General features: G+C 29.6%; 1 protein-coding gene across 7 annotated transcripts in view; it reads left to right on the top strand.

Moving 5' to 3' along the window:
* The window catches only part of Msp300 (Muscle-specific protein 300 kDa), a 513,656-nt gene that overhangs the window by 185,000 nt on the left and 307,617 nt on the right, over window positions 1-21,039 (top strand). For 6 of the 7 annotated variants that reach the window (XM_085806589.1, XM_085806592.1, XM_085806590.1 and 3 more), the window contains exons 21-30: window positions 1,686-1,847; window positions 2,062-2,279; window positions 7,763-7,871; window positions 10,358-10,684; window positions 12,551-12,727; window positions 12,815-12,934; window positions 13,219-13,539; window positions 14,090-14,419; window positions 14,980-15,291; window positions 20,290-20,613. In XM_085806589.1, the coding sequence (XP_085662715.1) occupies window positions 1,686-1,847; window positions 2,062-2,279; window positions 7,763-7,871; window positions 10,358-10,684; window positions 12,551-12,727; window positions 12,815-12,934; window positions 13,219-13,539; window positions 14,090-14,419; window positions 14,980-15,291; window positions 20,290-20,613 (2,400 nt within the window). The remainder of the gene's footprint in view (window positions 1-1,685; window positions 1,848-2,061; window positions 2,280-7,762; window positions 7,872-10,357; window positions 10,685-12,550; window positions 12,728-12,814; window positions 12,935-13,218; window positions 13,540-14,089; window positions 14,420-14,979; window positions 15,292-20,289; window positions 20,614-21,039) is intronic. The other variant, XM_085806588.1, reaches the window with a different exon arrangement.

Genomic DNA, 21,039 nt, shown 5'->3' with positions numbered 1-21,039 from the left:
GATTAAGTGAACTAGATAGAATGGCGGTGTCGTCCGCGTAGCAGGCGGTGATGCAGTTTGTATTTTCAATCATAGGGAAGTCCTTAACATATATAAGATAGAGGATAGGCCCAAGGATGCTTCCCTAAGGGACGCCGGCTTTAATTAATGTGTTTTCAGAATAAACATCGCCCTGCCTGACACAGAAGGATCGATCACTTAGAAAGGAGTGAAGAATCAAAATCATTTCCCTGGGGAGATCAAGGGAAGCAAGCTTGTAGATAAGTCCGTTATGCCAGACGCGGTCAAAGGCTTTTGCCACATCCAGCATAAGGAAAGCAGTTGTCTGGTGCTTATGAATAGCTGGACTTAAAAACTCAACGATTCTGACAAGCTGCATTGTGGTAGACAATCCTTTACGGAATCCAAACTGCTGGTTTGGAAGCGCGTTTAGGGCTGGCTGTAGTCTTTTGCAGATAATTCTCTCTATGATCTTTCCCAGTGCAGGAAGCAAGCTGATTGGGCGAAACCCATCCATTCTTGTATTATCTTTTCCGGGTTTGGGAATTAAGATGACAACCGCTTGTTTCCACTCAGCTGGGAAATAGCATAGGTACAGGCAGGTGTTGTAAATGCTACAGAGTTTGTTAATGAAATTACCAGGCAAATATTTAATCATTGTATTAGAGATTTTGTCCTTCCCATGTGCTTTTCTATTATGAAGTTTAGCTATAATAGAGCTAACTTCTGTGGGAGAGGTAAAAACATGGAGATTTTTGACACTGGGCTGGTTCATCCAATTATCAACAAACATGTTAATGTGACTAATGAAATTTCGGTTTGAAGGGGTCTCATTTGGAGTGAACTGCTTTTACAGCCTCAATCGGCATCACACCATCTTATATAATAAATGCATATATCTTTCTTCCAATCACATTAAAGAAAGTTTTGATTATACTTTATATCTATATGCTTTTCTGAATGTGTAAGCAGTTTTTAACTTTTCTTTACTCTGCTATCTCTACAGACTCTATACACACACACACACACACATCTGAGTATCTGAGTATCTGGTTAGTTATTTATTCTCTAACTGTCATTTAGTATTAATTGTCATTAATTTCAATTGAAAAGAACTTAATGTCTTTTAAGAAGCAAACAATGTTGTCTTTCTTCTTCAATAGCAATTTATCATACTCATACAAACTGATTCATTTCTCTTAAATAAATAATGACAAGATTTAGCAATGTTTGTAGATAAAAAGTAGGGAAAGAAATGAATGAAATGAAGTTAATAAAAGTGTTTGTTTAAGCACTGGAATCAATGGCATTAAATACCCATTTTATTTATTTTAGGCAACTGAATCAGAAATAGAGCTCACAGAAAATAGTTTTCTTAAAAAAAGATTACATTATTTATCTTCAAAATTCACTAGAACTAGTGGCAAAAAGGCTTAAGTATTGCTTAACAAACATTAATAATTTGCCTAATAAGTGAGTACTCTGTACCATGAGAACTTTAAGAAAAGTTTTACCATTCACTTTTCTGAGCAAATTTGCCTCTCTTGACCTTTGAGGGAGAGAATTGGTAGAACATGGATTAAGGCATTTAAGAATATGGTTCCAAATTTTGACAAGTGTTGTCAAATAATTTGACTTTAATATTTTTTATATCAAGAACAAGCTGATGTTTCATTATTTTACAGGCTATGATTCAGAAAATTCCTCATCATTTGCTACGTCAAGAATTCCAAATCAAAGAGCAGGATTTCAAAAATCAGTTACATGAAATGAAATCTCAGCTGAATAATGAGCAGCAAATGATTGACAGTGGAGAACCTGGAGAACATGTTTTGCGGAAACACAGTGTACGTTTGGAGCATATATAATCTTATTTATTATTGATATTTTTAATGAATATTTTTATACTGCTAGAAAAGTAACTTTAGGAAAGAATTTTTCGTTTAAATTCGGAAATAAATTGATGTTGGATGCTTTTTAAAGTATTTTTAGAAATACATAAAAAATTACTTATTACATTCTTCCTCTATATGTAATTAAATACTGTTATTATTTTGTTAGGAATTCTTTTCCACATATCGATTAGCATCTGTCAAAGACTGCCTTAGTAGCTTAAAAGTTCTGTCAGAAGAATATGTAGCCTGTCAAACTTCTGATAACACTTTGAGAGAAACTTACTTGAAGCGTGAGAAAGAATGGAATGAAATGAATCTGCAGATTCAAAATCTTGTTTCTCAACTCAAAAAACGTGAAGCTGACTGGACTGAATATTGTCAACGGTAAAGTATCTTATTTTATATTGCTTAATAAATATGTAAAGTGCATTTAATAAAAAATTAGCCAAAGGTTCTATAATTATAAAAATTTAATATTGCATAAAATATTTATGGTTATTATTTAGACATTTCCAGTGGGACACCAAATGTAAAATAATATTTTCATAAAAATTCTTAGGTTGTTCTTGGAATCATTGTTCTTGCAAAGCTTTTGTTAGCCTAAGACTGTTAGCTTACCTAAGACTGCAAAATCATAGGATGAAAGTTTGAATATTAAAGGAAGTGAGGACTTTTTAGTTTTATTTCCTGAGAAAAGTTTTTGATTGCATATACAATGTGAAGTAAAAAGTTATCGTGGAGGAGAAGAACACTACTGGAAAACTTTCCAGATTTTTTAAATTTGATCACTTGTCCAACAGTCTCTTCTTGCAGTCATTGCAGCTTCATGTTCTATGATGTTAACAAAGAATAGTCTTTCCCAATCATTGAAAAATGCATCATTTTCTTCATACCAGTATAACTAGCTTATATTTTTGGGAAAAGGGAACCTGAATGTTTTCATTGGAGAAACTAATACTTTGTCTCTATCTTAAATGACATCATGCCTCTTGGTTTTCAATCAAGTTGTGAAGCACTTATTGGGTACAAACTTTACAGAAATTCATTTAATTCGTAGCAATCATATGAACAATTCCAGTACTCAAGCAGACATTCTTAGTGATTTTTTTTATTATTATAACATAATGGTATTTCTAAACAAGTGCATTCATTTTTGTAATTGCAGCATCTATAGCAAAATTTGATGCCAGTCTTTTGACCTATGGCAAACCAGTGATGGTTTGTTCATCCATCGCTGATTGTTTGCAGCTAGTAATCAGCCATCTGTAAAATACTTGCATCACTTCGGAGTAACGTGCAGTGTTCTCCATATACACTTGCCATATAAATATTAAATATGTTAAAATATTGCTATTTCTTGAGTTTAACAGTCAGTTTAATTTATGTTTTCATGCCATGAAAAAAAGTCAAACTATAAGTTATCATCCACTTTGATTAGCCTGAATCTCAAATACCACTAGTATAATAAAGTCATCCAAAGGCATAGCAGTCATTTTGCATAACACACATTTTCCCATAAATTTGTGCAATTTAGTATTTATATTTCAGTTACAGTACAAAGTCCAAGATCCAGACGTCCAATATCTGGAATGATCTTATATCCAAACCTTAAAGCCACCAACAACTTTTTTTTGGGGGGGGAGTAGGCTTTACACATACGCATTTAATTTCTCCCCTCTCATAATAAAACATGTGGAGGGTCCCGATTCTTAATTTCATTTTGGCAGTAAATAAAGTACCTAGTAGTAAACAGTAGGTTGATTTTACCCTTGCTAATAATCCCTGATGCCATACTGACAAATTATTATTTATTATATTTTACTTTCATCACCGTATGTATATCAACATATAATAACTTGAGTAATGACTCATGTAGCAATGCCTAAACATTTTTTAATTATTAATTGAATGACAAAGAGTGTGGTAACCTTTTATGTTGACATTATGGTTGGCAGTGATTACAGATTTAAGTTAAATGCGCTAAGAAGTGTTGACTAAGAAAAGCTTAAAAAAATTTCTTTCCATTTGCTAAAAAAGGATTTTATTAATTATACTAATAGGCCAAAAGATTACATTTAGTGCTATTTGAATTAAGAATAACTAATTTGTTATTAAAATTAAACTTGAAACCGGCAACAAAGCTCATATGGCCGCACGGGGTGGCAGAATTTAATGAAGACAAAAATTTTGGAATTTAAAGAAGAACCGAGCAACAAAATTAAGAGATGACAAAATTTTTAGAATTAAGGGAAAGCAATGGGACCCAAAGTTTATGAGCGGAAAAAATTTATAGCTTAGGGAGGTACTTTGGTAGCAAAATTTAGGATCCGCAGAGACTGCATGAGGTGGTAAGATATCCAACACCTGCCCTTGATAAGCCTTAAATATATGTGGGGAATTTATTCAGTCAAGATTCTGATAAGCCTATTAAGCATGTGCAAAAGTTTGTACATTCAATTATGTTGAAAAGAATTTCTAATTTTGCAGCTACAATGTGAAAGCATGTTTCGATATCCATTAGAAAGTGGAATTGTTGCAAATAAATGGATAAAATTATACCCGTCTTCAAAATTATGCTAGGAGTATGATGATTTAAGAAAAAAGAGAAAGGAATTTTTTGAGAATTCTGATACCCCACTCACATTGTGTAACAGACAAATTATTCGTTATGCTAAAAGTGATGATCATGAGAAAGTGATGATTGAATAAGTCAGGTAGCGTTGGTGTGCCATTGATGGGTCTAATTCTAATGGCTCAAGCCAAAATATTTCATGAAGAAATTAACTTAAAAACTTAGTGCACATATTTGACAGGTTGGTTAACCAAATTTAAAAATCGCCATTGTTAATTAAAAATTTCAGGTGAAAAGCTTCAGCTGATACTGAAGCTGCTGCTGTATTTGCAGATGAATTCGTTTGAATTCTTCAATAGTATAGTTATATCCAGAACAAATTTACAACACAGATGAAACTGGTCTTTTCTGCCAATATGTACTGTGAATACGTTGGCAACCTCTACAAAAAAGGCTCCAACCTAGTGTCAAAGATTTCAAAGTGAGACTAAGAATTTTACCATGCGCAAATACTACAGAAACGCACAAGTATAAACTTTTCGTAATTGGAACAAATACACGACCTCGAGCAGTTAAAGGAGTTAAGAGATTTTCCCCGTTATATATATAATGCAAATAAAAGAACATGGATCACACAAGCGTTAATGATTGATTGGTTTGAAAATCATTTCATATCTAAGGCTCGCAACATTTGAATTGGTTGGTTTACCTGATGACACAAAAATTGCCCTGATTATAAACAATTGTTTGGCTCATACATCATTTGAAGTTTTAATGAAAGATAATATATCCATATTATTCTTTCCTCCAAATTATACGTCCATCATTCAGCCTATGAATATCAGAATAGTGCGCATGCTGAAATGCAAATATTATATAATATAAGTAGCATTTTTTAAATCCATGTAAATTTCTTGAACAATGGCAATATTATTGAAGTCTCTTTGAAATATTTTAGCATAAAATTTGCTGTGTGAAGCATCGCAAAATCATGGGAGGATGGATCTTCAGATACTTTAAAATATGCTTGGTATAATTTATGACCAAATTCCATATTTCATGGTGAGGATGATGAACATTACAGCAGGGAATTTGTAGGTTTTCGGATATCACAAAATGAAGGTGAAATTTTACAATTAATGGATTTTTTAAAGAAACACAGAGAAGCAGTAAGAAATGAAGATGATATATCAGAAGTTTTTCATTGCGATGGCAATGCCCCAACATCAATCAATTAACGAACGGCGAAATTCTTTTGTATGATTCTAGATCGAGAAAATACAGTTACCAATAGTGAAGAAAGTGATATAGAGGTATGGAAAGTGAAAAAATTTCAATTGATAAATTAGTCAGAATTCTTGACACAGCAATTACAGGACTTAACATTGTAGCTGAACAAGAAATTATATCGGTCAACAGAATTAAAGAGAAAGTGTTAGCACGAAAAAAAAAAAAAGCAACTTAAACAACTTACATTGAAAAACATGTTTAATAAAATAAACAAACAAATATTAATCCTATTTTTATTTGTAAATTTTGATACCCATTAGATAATAAATGCTTCATTATTTCATAAATCACGATTTCATATTTTTAATTTTATAATTTCTACATGCCATCTTACTAAATTTAAACAAATAATCTAATATCCGAAAAAATCCCGAATCTCCCGACGAGTCGGTGTCTCAGACTTTATACTGTATTTATGTTTATTAAATCACTAAAGTGTTTGATACTTTTCTGTTATTGGATTCAGAAATGTATGTATGTATGCTTCTATACATGTGTGTATGTACATAGAAATGCATGTGTGTATGTATGCATACGCATATACACACATACATACATACATATATGCTTTTCTGCATCCATCCCGATAACAGAAAAGTACAAAGTTTTTTATGGTGCAAGAATATCATGTGGAAGAAACTTTAAGATAGAGAGCTGTTGGTTATTCAGAACCAGAGCAGACATTTTTGGAAATAACAGTGTAAACTTGTTGCAAAACAGAAAATGTTGCAAAACAGAAAATTTATGCCATCTGGGAACAAATTTAAAGACTAAATTTAAAGACAAAGAAATGGTTGCTAGAAGCCTAGTATAAAAACTGGAAAAGAAAATAATTTGTATATTGTTTCATTTTTCTCTCTATAACTGCTCAGTTCTACAGAAACATTTTGCTATGCAACTGTATTTAGAGCTTGCTGCTACCGACAGAATTTTCTATCATGACAAACTATATATGGAAAACTTAATGAAAAGTCTTTATGAAAAGCCAGTGGTTTATATTTCACTGCTTTTGCAACAAAAACAGAGAGCTTTATCTTAATTAGTGTAGATAACATCACAGTTAGAATCTACAATAATGGGCAAATGTTCTCTTCAGTGACAAGTAGAGGTTTAGTTTAACATCTGGCTCTAAATGCTTTCCAGCTTTCCATTTGGAAGGAGTCATTAGGATTAAAGGATATATAATTAAGAAATTATAGCCATGCAAATATAATGGTATGAGAATGAATGATAGTTATCAATGAATATACTTTTTCTCTTTACATGTATTCAACAGAGCTTTTGTGTCTGCTCATGTCAAAATTTTTGTATATGCAGATGTCAAATTGAAGTATGACAGCTCTATATGAGGCCTTCATAGAAGCTCTATTCGGTCTGATATTCTTTTTAAGGATTATGGTTCACATCTGCATGAAATAAAACTGGTTGATAAATTTCTGGAATTTGAAAGCACTGAATGAAAAAAAAAATTCTTTTGAAAAATCTTCTAATTTGAAATCCATAAAGGACTTGCAAAATTTAAAAAAAAAAAAAAAAAAAAAAAAAAAAAAAAACGGCTACGTTGAAAAATTCTCTTTCTAATGATCTCAGTGCCTTGAAGACCATGCACATGAAAAAGTGGAATTTATTTCCTCAAATTTAACCATCTTATTGGGTGTATGAGTTATGGGGGATAACAATGCCAGACGTAGTATATCAAAAGCCTGTATTTGTTTCCAGGATAGTACCTTTATTCTGAAAATTTGTTGTCACATATTATTTCATGTTTCACAACATGATTTTTTAGTGGATGCTTTTCATTTTCCATTTTTCAGTTTGTGTTTGTGGGTTATGATACTATTTATAACCATAAATAAATTCATTCATATTATTATACTATAATCAATGCTGTTTTATACTAATGACCTTAAAACCATTATTAAAACTGGAAGTGTTAAAATTTTAGTTCTGCTTTATTTTTTTGCTGTTAAGTTTATTTAGAGTTTCCTGAATTTCCTCCCTTTAGATTTAATGAACTTCTACAATGGATGGATGAAATTGAGAAAAGCATTAAAAATGTTACACATGAAATTTCTTCTTCAACTGAATTTGAAACTGTTAAAACTAAATTCCTGGTAAGCTGTGCATTTCTTTTATGCTGGCAAAAATATAATGATATTTGCTAAACTATATTATTGGAGCATAAAAATATCAATTTTATTGAGTTATTATATAATACTATAAAAGTATGATTTTGCTATTATTTCTATGACAGGTAAATATATATTTTTATAAATCATACTTTTTTTTCTCAAGAGACTTACTACTGAAATACAAAATTTTATTTATTTCGTATTAACATGGATATTATAATTATCAATATTCTTGATGCTGAATCTGTATTTTTGGAGCAATGTTTAAAATTTTTATGAATTTGCTGGGTACATTTTTTTGGTGTAAATAAATTTATTCCTAGATTGTTGTCAGTTTCAAATTTAAAAAAATTGTAATATACTGAGTGATAAATATTATAGCTTTTTTATCATCAATATTTTGTATAGTACCTTGCATGTGCAATGTTTTAGTTACTTTAAAACGACATATTGTGCCACCTCTTGAAAAGATATATAAAGTGTGGCGAAGAACAATTAGGGTTTATGAGATTGTGACTGTATTCATTTAGTAAAATAAGTAGAACTATAAAAAAAAAAAAAAAAAAAAAAAAAAAAAAAATTCATGAATTTAAGAAATTTTGTTATTCTATTAATAAACGAAAAGTAGCAAGTATTTTTTAAATGATAATGTTTAGTTACAGGAGAACTAGTGCACTAAATAACTTTACAGAGACTATGAGGTTTTTTAATGTAAGAAACATGAAGGGGGAAGCACTGTGCCTTCACTGTAATTTGAAACATAGATCTTCCAAATGCTGGCTGAATGTGCTCATGACTTACAAGAGCAAGTACATGGGAATTCACTAATTCCCGATAACTTCACCCTAATATTAATGTCAGTTTAGAGATTCTTCTGGAAATATGTTATAAATGGTTAGTTTGGACAAAATTACTAACAAATATCCATATTATACTTAACCATAGGGAGAAACTAAATAAATTAGGTAGCAAACCAAATATATGAATATATTGAATGAAATGCTTGGCTACTGACAACTCCCAAATTGTTTCAATTTTTTTAAACAGTTAATTCTAAATGTCAGTCATTCTAAATCAATTTAAACTGCAATACTACTGCAAGTCTTAAAGGAAACTTGCAGAACTTTCTACATCTGCTACTGCTGAATTACTGTAGTTATATACTGCCGGGATTTTTATATTTTTTTCTGAAAAAAAAATTTTTCCTCCTTATTTATTCGGACACTTCAAAGTAAGTTTTTCATTAACTGATTTGTCATGTTCAGGCTAAATTTTTTTTCCCCAATACCCCTCCTTTTTTTTCTAAAACTTCTAAAAATTAAGACTAATAATCTTTTCTAATTCATTTTGTATTATGAGATGTCTCCAAAATTCAAATTTAGACTTGCATTGCTTCTAGTTTTTATTTAATTAACATGTCTGATTTCTGTTTTACTTTATAAAATGACTTTAAATACATGCTCTGTGGTATCTAATATAAATTTTAAAGTGCTATATATATTAAACTTATAGTATATCTGTTTCTTGTAAGTATTGAAAAAAATCTAATAAAATATTCCTATCAAAATTTGAAGAAAGAAATGTATCTATTAATTGTTTTTGGGAAAACTCATATTTTTTTAAGTAATGATAATCTATAATGATAAACGTTCAACAACTGATGCAAATGGACCAAAATAAACATTCTATATTATAGAATCAATATAGATTCTATATAAACATTCTATATTATAGAATGTTTATATAGAATCTATATTGATCATTTTTCCAAGAATGTGACCTTTATTTTCGAAAATACTAGTACTAAACATCAACACTCTGATGTGAAAATTTCTACACAACAAAATGTTTTGGATCCAGAGGTGGTTGTTTTAGTGAGGATTCATTATATTAGCTATGTAGCTTATAATGTATGGAGCTTAATATTATAATTATGGAATTTTTATCTCTGTCTATTCAATATCTCTTCTAATTTTTTCAAGTCTAAAATTTGGTATTGCTAGTAACTTTTTATAAAATATCATATTTTAAGAAAATAAATTATGAAAAAAATTGGTATAAATTTTAAAAAATATAAAATTTTATAATTTTTGACCATATTAGAAAAAACTTTCTCCATATATCTTGAATTTTTCAAAAACGGATTGCTTTTTTAATCTTATTTTTTATTCTGTTATGTATTAATATCTATCTAAATTTACGTATGCTGTGCAATTCCTTTTTATCAATAGGGAAATTTTGAATTTATATTAATTGGAAAAATGATATTTGAAGCATGAAATGTAGTATTATAAAATGTATTGCGAAGAAAGAAAGATGAGTCAGTTATTCCAAAACTTCTGCTTATGTATAATTTTTGTTTCAAAGTGGTTCTTTTTATCAAAAATTAATATTTTTAATTATATGCTGTTAAAGTGTAATAAACTTCTGTAATTCACGGCATAGTAATGTACTTTTTTTTCATTAAGGATCTGAGCAAAAATGTTGATAGCAGACGAGAAGATGTCAAGTGGCTTGTTCGTAAACTAGATAGCTTATTATCCCACATTTCTAAGGAAGATGGTGTGGCTGAGCAAAAGAAACTAGATTCCCTTCTGTCACGTTATAAATTTCTTTTGCCTGAAATTGAAACTACTATAGTGGTAACAGAAACTATTACCAAATGTTTTATTTATCGAGAAGAAGTCATAGAAGTCAATCGCTGGCTTAAGGAAGTCCAGGCTCTTACAGATGCTGTAGAGGAGATCACCTGTGATGATCCTCAAAAGCTTGCTAAATTAATTCAACAGCAAGAGGTATTGTAATTGTTTTTAAATAATAAACATCAGGTACAAAATTTGGCTACATCAAGTTTAATTTTGAATTAATATTTTAACAAGTTTAATGTAGCACTTTTATTATATAACTGTTTCTTAAAATAAAAAAAGTATGTTTAATTTTAAATAGCTAACATTAAATTATAATAATTTTGTTGAATGAAGAGAAAATTTTAATGATTTATTACATATAACAGTAATTAAAAGTATAATATTTAGTTTGCTTTTGAACTGAATAGGTAAGATATGAAAAAAAACTTTTATTTTTTATGAAAGCAAGAATACTGTTTTGGTGTTTAATTCTATGATACTGAAGATACACGGATAATGTAATGAACTTTTAAGGAAAAGTGTATAATGCATAAAACTGTTGACATTTTTCATTTACAATGATGGTTCTAGGTTGACTAGTTACTTTTCTGTGTAAAAATTTGTTGTGTTAATACAGTAAAAATGAAATGTGGTAAGGAAGTTATGCCATCTAAGGTGGATCTAAGGTAGACAGTATGTTTGTAATATGTGCAGTAATTTCATGAGTAATGGCTGTAAGCATGGTCTTGATAGCTATAGAAAAAAAGTTAGTGTTAAATTTCTTCTGAACAGAAGTGTTAAACCAGATAAGAAGTTGTGCAGGTTGCTAGCACTGCAGGAAGAACAGATTATTTCAAGAGCAAAACTATGCAGATACTATAAATAAGTTATTGAAGGATTTAAGATGGTGGCTAGCGATTCATATGATTATATTCATCTGACTGCAATCATGTCAACAAAACAAGTTGCGTGGAAAAATTCTGAAAAACTGTCAAACAATACTTTGTTATTGTGGCCAAAGTGAATAGTATCAGAATTGGCTGTGTTGAAATATTTATTAAAAAACAGTTTCATAAAATGTGTGCCAAGGGAGTTCACTGACAGTTGACATTTGATCACAAGGTGATTGACATGATTGTATGTGAGCCATTCATTCCTCATGCAATTTAATGTAACAAGATGATGGAATTTTGCAATCATTATGAGTAAGTGAAAATGTTTGCACCATTTTATCCTCAAACCCACGAGCAGAAATATTGAATGGTGGTAATCATGAAATTGTCACTGCTGCCAAAGGAAAATAGCACCATTGACCAATGGCATTATGTGTTATTTCTTGGTCATCTTGTCATGAAAACTGTTTTCTTGGATATAAAAAATCTTACTTTTCCATAAGAATGTGATTAAAAGTGCTGTATAAAATGCCACTCAAAAGAAAATTCCTGGAATGTTGTTTAGAAGTATCATCTTTCTTCGTAACAGTACCTACTTCCTTGCTGCTAATTTGATAGTCACTGTTTAGACTGAAATGTGCTGAGAAGTTTTAAAACACAGAGTGCTGCAGGAAGAAGTTCCCAATTTAGCACCTAGAGGAAAAAAATTCAGTACTGCTGGATTTCCAAATCATGTACACCAATGCTATGATAGCAAACCAATTATTTTTATAACAAAGAAGTCATGCAGTTGCCGTGGTGGTTAGCAGTGGTCTATAGATTCGTAAGAAGATTTTATATTATAAATTATTATTATTTATATCATAAATATTTTATTTTATAAATTATCATTGTTTTGGTGTTTTCATTTCATGTGTTAAAAAAAAAGTCTTATTCAACTTTGAGTTACCCTTGTATTTTAATTTAAATCTCATTTTATCCTTTATCTTTGAATTTTCAATTCATTAACTATTAGATTTGAATTTAGAAATCAATGCAATATTTTAAATAAAAGAAAAATTATTAAGAAATTTTTATTGTCTTCTAGTTAGTGTCTTGAAGAATTTTAGTTAACTTGGTTAATATTTTACATTTTCCTTAGGCTGTTGTTAAACAACTTGAAACGCATTTAGAAAATGTCAAATCCAGTGTTCAAAAAGGAAAAGATTTAGGCAAACAAAAATTGTCACCCAGGTTTATAGAAGAAGAAGTGCATCAATTAGAACAGAACTGGGAGGAAGTTTATGAAAAAGCTGTTAAGAAACTTAATGTTTTAAAGGTAATTTTTTTCTACATGACTTACTTTTTTTTAATATTTCCATATATATATATGTATACGTTCATGGAATTTTTGACTTTCATTTAGAATGCATCTTCACTCTGGGATGATTATGACAGGCAGAAAGATGAAATATTTCGTCTTTTGAAACAAGCTGATGAAGAATTAAAGAAATTACGCCAAGCTGTTGATGTCCAACCAATTTCTGTGAGTAAATATGTAATATATATTTGCCAGAATTTTATGCTATTTCATTTAAAAGCATTTTAATTTTTTTTCTTCTTTAAGGATTAAATTTGATATTAAAATTAATATAATTTTAATGATATCAAATTTGATATTAAAATATTTGAACTGTTTTCAAACAGTTAAATAAAACTTTTGCTGCTATCTTTAAGCATTTTGGAGATATTTTACATGAAGAAATTGTCAATAAGTAGTTCACAAAGCTGATAAAGTGATTTCATGTCTCTAAATATATTTTTCTCTAGAAACAATGTAGAAAACTACATGAAACTACAGAAGACCATCTTGAAAAATTCAAGAATGTGAGCAGCTCATTAGCACCTCAACTTAGTGAAAAACAAAGACCTCTTTTGGAGAAGGAAGTCATTGAGATTGAAAACAGAGTACTGATGGTACTTTCCACATTAAAAGAGAATGTAGAATATTTGGAACATACCACTGAAAAATGGACAAAATTCAACTTTAAATTGGAAAGTTTTGTCTCGCATACAGATGACATAATTGATAGATTGAAGGAAATTCTTTCTGAAACATCTCCTCCTGAAGACAGATTAAGGAAACTAGATGTAAGTCAGATTGTATTTTACTTGTGAAATTTAAAATTATAATGTTTTCACATTTTATAATTATGTTGAATTAGTAGTTACAAAGATTAATCAAAATATATGTGAAATCATTGCAATTGATTTGTATATTTTATCATGTTTATTCAGAATATAATAATTTATTCTAATAGAAATTTTTGATAAAATAAATGAAATTTTAGGAAGTTAAAAGCATGCAGTTAAAATTCGTTATTATTATACATTATTGTTGCAATAAAAAAGATAATGTCAAAAATATAAATAAATGGTAGAATAAATGTAAATATGAAGAAAGTAATAAAATAAATTTAAAGGATTTCTAGGAAGATAAAATAAATATTAAATGTGTAATAATAATCCAAAACATTTATTAATTTTTCTCCTGTGTATCTGCCTCTAGTTAAGCTTTACTTGTTCTGAATCTTTGGCATCCATATCACATTTTACTGTTTTGGCATTTTGCCACAGTTCAGCCTCCTACAAAGGACTAGTGTCAGCTATTCTTTTTTCATTTTTATTTGTCTATCTACAGGAACTCCATGCAGAGATATGCGAGCAGAAGCAAGTGTTACTGAACCTGGAAACTGAAAGCAAGGAGTTGGCTCAGGATCAACCAGAGAGTGCCAATGTGAAGAAAATAATTGGCCAGTTGACGAATTTGAAGGATAGACTTCAAACTTTAGAAGAAACTATCATCACCCAGAGAAATATAATATCTAAGAATCTCGAAGCATTAAGTAGCTTGAAGGATATACTTAGAGCAGAACGAGATGAACTGAGAACTGCAGAGTTGAGAGTGGAAGCTGGTATCCCCACACCTACTACTTTAAAGGAAGCAAAGGAAAAGAAAGCTGATGTTGTAGTGAGTATCTTATATTTGTGAGTAAACATGTTCAGCTAAGATGTGTGGAAACTGTAGTATATTTAAAAATGCTTTTTATAGTAATATGTTTCTATCTGATATGAAGAAGCGATTTTTTTTAATAATCTGTAAATTGCAAAGAAAACTGAAGTACTGTTGTGTTTATGTCTAAATTTATGTTAAATTGGTAGTTTTGTGTGATTTTATAAGATTCTATAAAATGGTAAAATTTATAACTGAGTAAATCACATCGGCACATTTTATATTCATCAGGTGAATTACAAAATGTATGAGAAATATATTAACTAATCATAATGAAAGAAAGTTTTTCATAATGAACAAGTTTTAACTGTGATTTAAATTTAGTGTATATGTAAATGACTAATATTTCCTTATGAGCCATATGTGATACTTTGTAATGTTAATTTTTGCTTTATTTATCACATTTTCTATTGTCATTATGTATTTTCAAATAGGAAATAATTTTGTTTTGAAATTGTTTATGAGTTTTTCTTCTGCACTCTTTACATGATTTCAACAAGCTTTTTTTCCTTCTCTAGAAATTCTGTGATCATTGTCACAGTAAAATAAGTTATTTGTCTGATGTTAGTACACAAACAAGTGATACATTAACTGATGCTGCCATCCAGACTGAATTCATAGAAATACAAGACCAATGGGAAAATATTGCTGAAACAATACAGCAATGGATTGAACAATTACAAGTCATAGTTGCTCTTTGGGAAGGCGTTACCATTAAATTAGAAGGTATTTTAAAATGGCTAGATGCGACAGAAACAAGTGTGAAAAGTGTAACATCTGTTGACACTGTGAACATCTCAAAATTAGAAGAGCTAAAACTGAAATTAAAGGTATGTTTGTAATTTTATAAAGTTTTACATTTAATTACTTTTAAATAACTTTATTTATTATTAGCCCAAAAGGTCTATTAAATTTGTTTTGGTATTTTGCGTCAAAAACTTTAAATGTCCGTTTCACTTTTCGTATTGTTGCCACCAAATATTATCACCCTGTGTTATATTTAAAGAAATTAAATAATGAAGAATCTGTATAAATGTATATATGTTTCTCACACATAAAACAACAGTACCTAGAGTCATTAAATTTTGAATATCATAATCCTCCACCGAATATGGGCATCTGGAAGCCCTAATTTGGAATTTGTTTTATTATCCATTTCATATTTTGTAACAATTTAACAAATATTTTATTAGCAAACTCAATGATTTCAAAGCAAGCAATGACACCACTGTATGGGAAAAAATCATTTTTATCTCAAATGACACCACTGTATGGGAAAAAATCATTTTTATCTCAAGTGCGCGAAACTGTGTATCAGAAATTCTAAAGATATGCTCATTTTAAAATTATTTTGTGATATTGCTGTTAATTTGAATTTTATGGTTTAAGTACGAAGAACATGATATTTAATAAATAAAATTAACACAAAGCATTGAAAAAACTCTTCTTTGGGTGTAATGTAAAATCGGAAAGCTTACAGATTTAAAAAGAAATTTTTTTTTTTTTATGTTTACTTTTGCGCAAGACATAAATAAGAGTATGCAAGGAATGCCCTTGCCTAGGGGCCCAAAGTCTTCATGGCTTAGGCATGAGTGTCCTGCTGAACTACATTTATATGTTTAAACTTAAGAGAAGACAGATATATGTAATAGAATCTATCTTTTAAGTTTTTAAGGAGCATGGGAGAGGCAAATTGGGACCCATGGAAACAGATAAAACAGCTGAGTTCAATGCTGTATCCACTCAAGCTTTAATAGAATACAAAACGAAAAGGCTTTGTTTGATTCCTCCTTTGCTTTTGTTTTGATTCCTCTGTAGAGCAGAATTTTCAGGTCGTTAGTTACAATGGAGACTAGTGTGTTGCTCATATTTAGTGGGACAACAAGTTCCAAATTTCTTGATGTGAGCACTTGGCAAAGGTATAAAAAATGAAGGTACAGGAAGTCAGGGCCCCTGAAGTTCATTAGAGTTCCCAGAAATCTCAGTTTTAAGAAACTATTTTATATTGCAGCCGCAGGTAAAATTTTCTTGTAAATATGAAAAAAAAAAAAAAAAAAAAGTGAGTTGGCTGAGGTAAAAATTACTGCTGCTTCTGGGCACTGTAGACTTCATACCTGTTCTTCTTTTAAAACTTGGTTGTACAATTAATTTATTTACGTATATCACACGATAATAGTTCAGTCCTGAAGAAAATTTTTAAAAAGATTAAAATCTCTCTTTTTCCTTTTTTTCCATTCATGTTTCCTACTTTTGCAGTTTTCCACTTTTTTTTTTTTTTTTTTTTTTTTTTTTTCAGTTGTCAGACTTGAATAGGTTATACCTCATTTGACATACACTAATTTCAGTACTAGCTTTTGTGTATATAATTTTAGAAAAAAATATCTATGTTCTTTTGCCTCATAATTTTTTAAGCTTGTAATGAAATCTTATTCATTATGATTCATTAAGTTATTGATGTGAATATATTTGGACTTCTTGCATTGCACAGAAGGAAAGATACATTATAAAAAAAAAACATAGATACATTATAAAAAAAGATAGTTATTGCAAAAATTGACCTAAAATAAATTCTCATCAATTGTAGGCCTTTCATACTGGTCATTGTAATAGAATGGCCATTATAACAAGTGTTCATCATACTATCATTTCTAGCATGTTTTTCTTACAATCTAACTATTTAGGTATTAACTTTCCAAATCAGAGAACACATTAAGTGAACAGACAACAATCAGCTATTTTACATAAACAATGAATGTTTTCCTGAAAAATGAAGAGACCCAATGGGAGCTTTTCATAGTGATATAGGCCAAATAAGAATATTTCCTAAAAACTTCTAATAAACCTTATTTCTGAAATTGTCCATAAATGTTTCCAAAATATAGATCAGAGTTACTGTGTCTTAAATAAAAAAAAATAAAAAAAAAAAAAAAAAGGGGAAAGTATCGGCCAGAGAAATTCTGCCCCTTAACTCCTCAGGTTTTGAGGATAGTTATTGTCCGATAATCTTCCCTGCCTCTTGTCGGATGGATGGCATTCGTGCTACTCACAGCTATACACTTTCATAAATTCCCTTTTTTTTCCACCTCAACAGTGGAATGTTAGCTCTAGGGAAAGAACTTTCGGTTTTGCATAATTCACTTGCTCTCTAGAATTCTGCATTAATACTTCTATCTGAAAGATACAAAATGCAATAAAATACAGTGAAAATATTATAAAAAAGAGTGTTTTTTAGCTAAGGATAATATTAAAAAGAATACATACATTAAAAAAGAAAGCTGTTATCAAAAAATGCAAGGGAAAAAATGAAGTGGTATATAGTTTAAATGATAAAATATTTACTACGATTAAAAAAAAAGTTTTCTTTTTTTAAAAAAAAAATTAAATGAGAATATTAAAAAGAAAAAAGTTTACTCAAATTAAAAAAGAAAAAAAAAAAAGATGCTAATATCACAAAACTGCATGGTGATTTGGTTAATTTATATGTGTAAAACTAAAACTGTTACTCAAATTTCATAAAAAAATCATTACGAATTTCTGCAAGAAACAAATACTTCAAAATTATTTTCATGCATAATTAAAACAGTTAAAATCAATACATGCAATTTTAAACTATACAGTACAAAATCTTTAATCCAGACTCGTTGGGACTTCGGCGATTCTGGATTAGGGGTTTCTCGGATTATAGATCATCAATTTAAATCCGTAATTTATGAAATAAAGAGCAATTATGATCTAAAGGGTATCAAAATTTACAAAAAAAAGCTTAATATTTATTTGTTTACTTTAATAAACATTTTTTTTCAATGCGCGCATAGTCGAAATTAGAAAATTGCAACCAGAAAACTATTAGATGTGTATTCGTGATATTTATAATGATGAGGAATTTGATTTAAATCAAAGACGGAGTACATCGAGATGAAATACTACATTTAGTAAGGAATTATAAGTCAAATAAAATAAAAACATCTGCCCTGAAGATTAGGATAGTGCTGAGAGATCAACTTCCAGTTTATTGTGCGCTGCAACATTCCCCCCGCAGAGCAGCGTCAAATTGATAAACAGATTTCGGAATGTTTAGAGAAATGAAGGATATGCTTTTATCCATTTTTTGCAGCAATTCCACTTTTTGTTTGATGGACCTCGAAACATGCTTTCGCTTTGTAGATCCTTTGCCAGCTCCAGAATCGGAAACTCTTTTTGACATAATCGAAAGATCAAGCTTAATTTTATAAAATTGCTCTAACAGTCTACAAAAATAAGCTGAATCCAGTTAGAAGATTAAAGAACAATGCAATCTGCAACATTAACTGACATAGATAATTAGATAATTTTAGCCTAGCTTATACCGTCTTTATACATTAAACGTGCATGCGTAAATGTATTATGCGCATGCGTAAAGGTATTATGCACATGCATAAATGCATTATGCATTTATTCATGCACAGAAAGTTTGTAGCTTTGAGGTCCAAATTATAGATCATTCCGGATTATGGACGTCCAGATTAAAGACTTTGTACTGTATTCAATTTGAAAAGCAAATTAAAACTGATTAGAATATGTACTGATGTCAGGCATACATAGAAAATATTTGCTGTCAAGGCCTACTTCAAAAAAAAAAAAAAAAATTAACGGTAAATAGAATATAAGGTAACCTTTGTAAAAGTCCATTATTCAACTATGAAATAGCAATTTTTAGGGTCTCCCTAGTTTAGGGATAAGAAAATGAAAAAAGTTTCTTTATATTCCATAGTCTCTTATCTGAAAATTAACATAGACGACCCCCTAAAGAAAAGGTTTCAGAAGTCATCAATGATTGCCTCTGCAATCACAGCTCAAAGGGAGGTGGAAGGGAATAGGAATTTTCAGCAATCTTACTTTCTCAGCAATTAGTTATTGTGCTTCTGTAGGTATATAAAGTAAATTGATTGAACAAGAAATGCATAAACCATTTAATTTTAATCTGCAGTAATAAATGTTCAGTACACATGAAATGATTTGTAAACATATGACATGAGACATAAAAATAAGGGACATATGACATAAAAATTTTCATTTATTCTTAAATGTTATGTTTTTAACCATCATGCAACATTTGAAGAAGTTTGATGTAGTATTTTTTTAAGAAAAGTGTACCAAACTAGCACACTGTCACAAAAGATGTTTCAAAGGTAAGAGAAATTAAACAACTGGTTTTTAAAAACATTAGCTTTAAATTTACATTTTATGTAAATTATGTAATTATTTTATTTATGTAATTATTTTATATAATCTACAAACTGTCTATTTTAAATGAAAAAAGAATTTAGAATATACATTTATTTTGGGGAAAGTTATACCATAATAATATTTGTCCCAAAATAGTTGCATTTTGCCAGTCGATATGTCACATTTTCCTTAAATAAAATAAAACCACAACTACAAGAAATTGACACAAATAACAGTAGATTTTTCTTTGTATATATATATATATATATATATATATATATATAAACTACTTTTCAGACTACTTCAATCTAGTTAATTTAAATGGAATAGTAGGACACCAAGAACATAACGTATTCAATTCCAAAGAATTTTGTTGAAATTTTGGAAAAGTGTAAAAATGGATTGAACATTTAAAACTTCAGAATTATGTTGTATTGAATATTAATACATCGAAAAGGGAAGTATTTTAAAAGTTTCATTTGTAATAAGGTTTACTGTCTTTTCGTATGAAAAGAGAACTAACTTAAAAATATATGCTTCTATCTCTCTCTGTTTCTTTCTTTTTTTTTTTTTTTTTTTTAACATGTACGTTTTATTTCATATAATCTTCTTTTCTTTGGAAGCAGACTTTGGCATCAGGAATTGATGAACAACGTGGCATTCTCCAGAAGGCAAATGAAGATATTGATGAACTGTCCAAACATCTGTCACCGAAAGCTGTTATGTCTCTTCATGTGCAAACTTCAGATCTCCAGAAACGCATTGATGAACTTGGTGACACAATCCGTGTACAGATGATACGTTTGGGTTCGTTGGTGGCTGAGCAAGAACAACTTCTGAAAACTATTGACAGTTTTACCAAATGGGAAGAAGATGTTAAACTTCAGCTGAATAAATATGATGATATTTTTGTGGACCAGATTGAAGCAGTCTTGAAAAAAATCCAGGTAGTGATAATAAAGCAGGAAAAGTAATTATAACTTGCTCTGAATGTAAGACAGTATTTTCACCCTTAAATTGTCCTTGTGGAAATTATCAGGATTTTATATGCACAGCCTGTTAATAAAAAATGCATTAAGGTGATTTATCACTTATTTTTTGTGCTCTGAAAGAAAACATATTAATATAGTTTCACCCCAAAGTGTAATAGTTAGGCTATAAAACTACTTTTCGTGTAAGCTGAAGAACATCTTCAATATACCTGGCTCATATATATGAAGCTTTTTTCCAGTTAAGACATTTTTTTTGTATTAAAAAAAATATGAAATTAGTAACCTTACATGTAAGATCTGCCTATATTCATAGCCAATACATTGTTTACTCCAGTTTCTTATTAATCCGGCTTAAATTCATATCTATTTCTAGTAAATAAA

Source organism: Stegodyphus dumicola, chromosome 12 (genome assembly GCF_044657685.1).
Source record: "Stegodyphus dumicola isolate Sdum_Otavi_A_Nest chromosome 12, ASM4465768v1".
NCBI lineage: Eukaryota > Metazoa > Arthropoda > Arachnida > Araneae > Eresidae > Stegodyphus > Stegodyphus dumicola.
The sequence above is the reverse complement of the archived record's forward strand: the minus strand, read 5'-3'. Positions and strand labels throughout refer to the sequence as shown.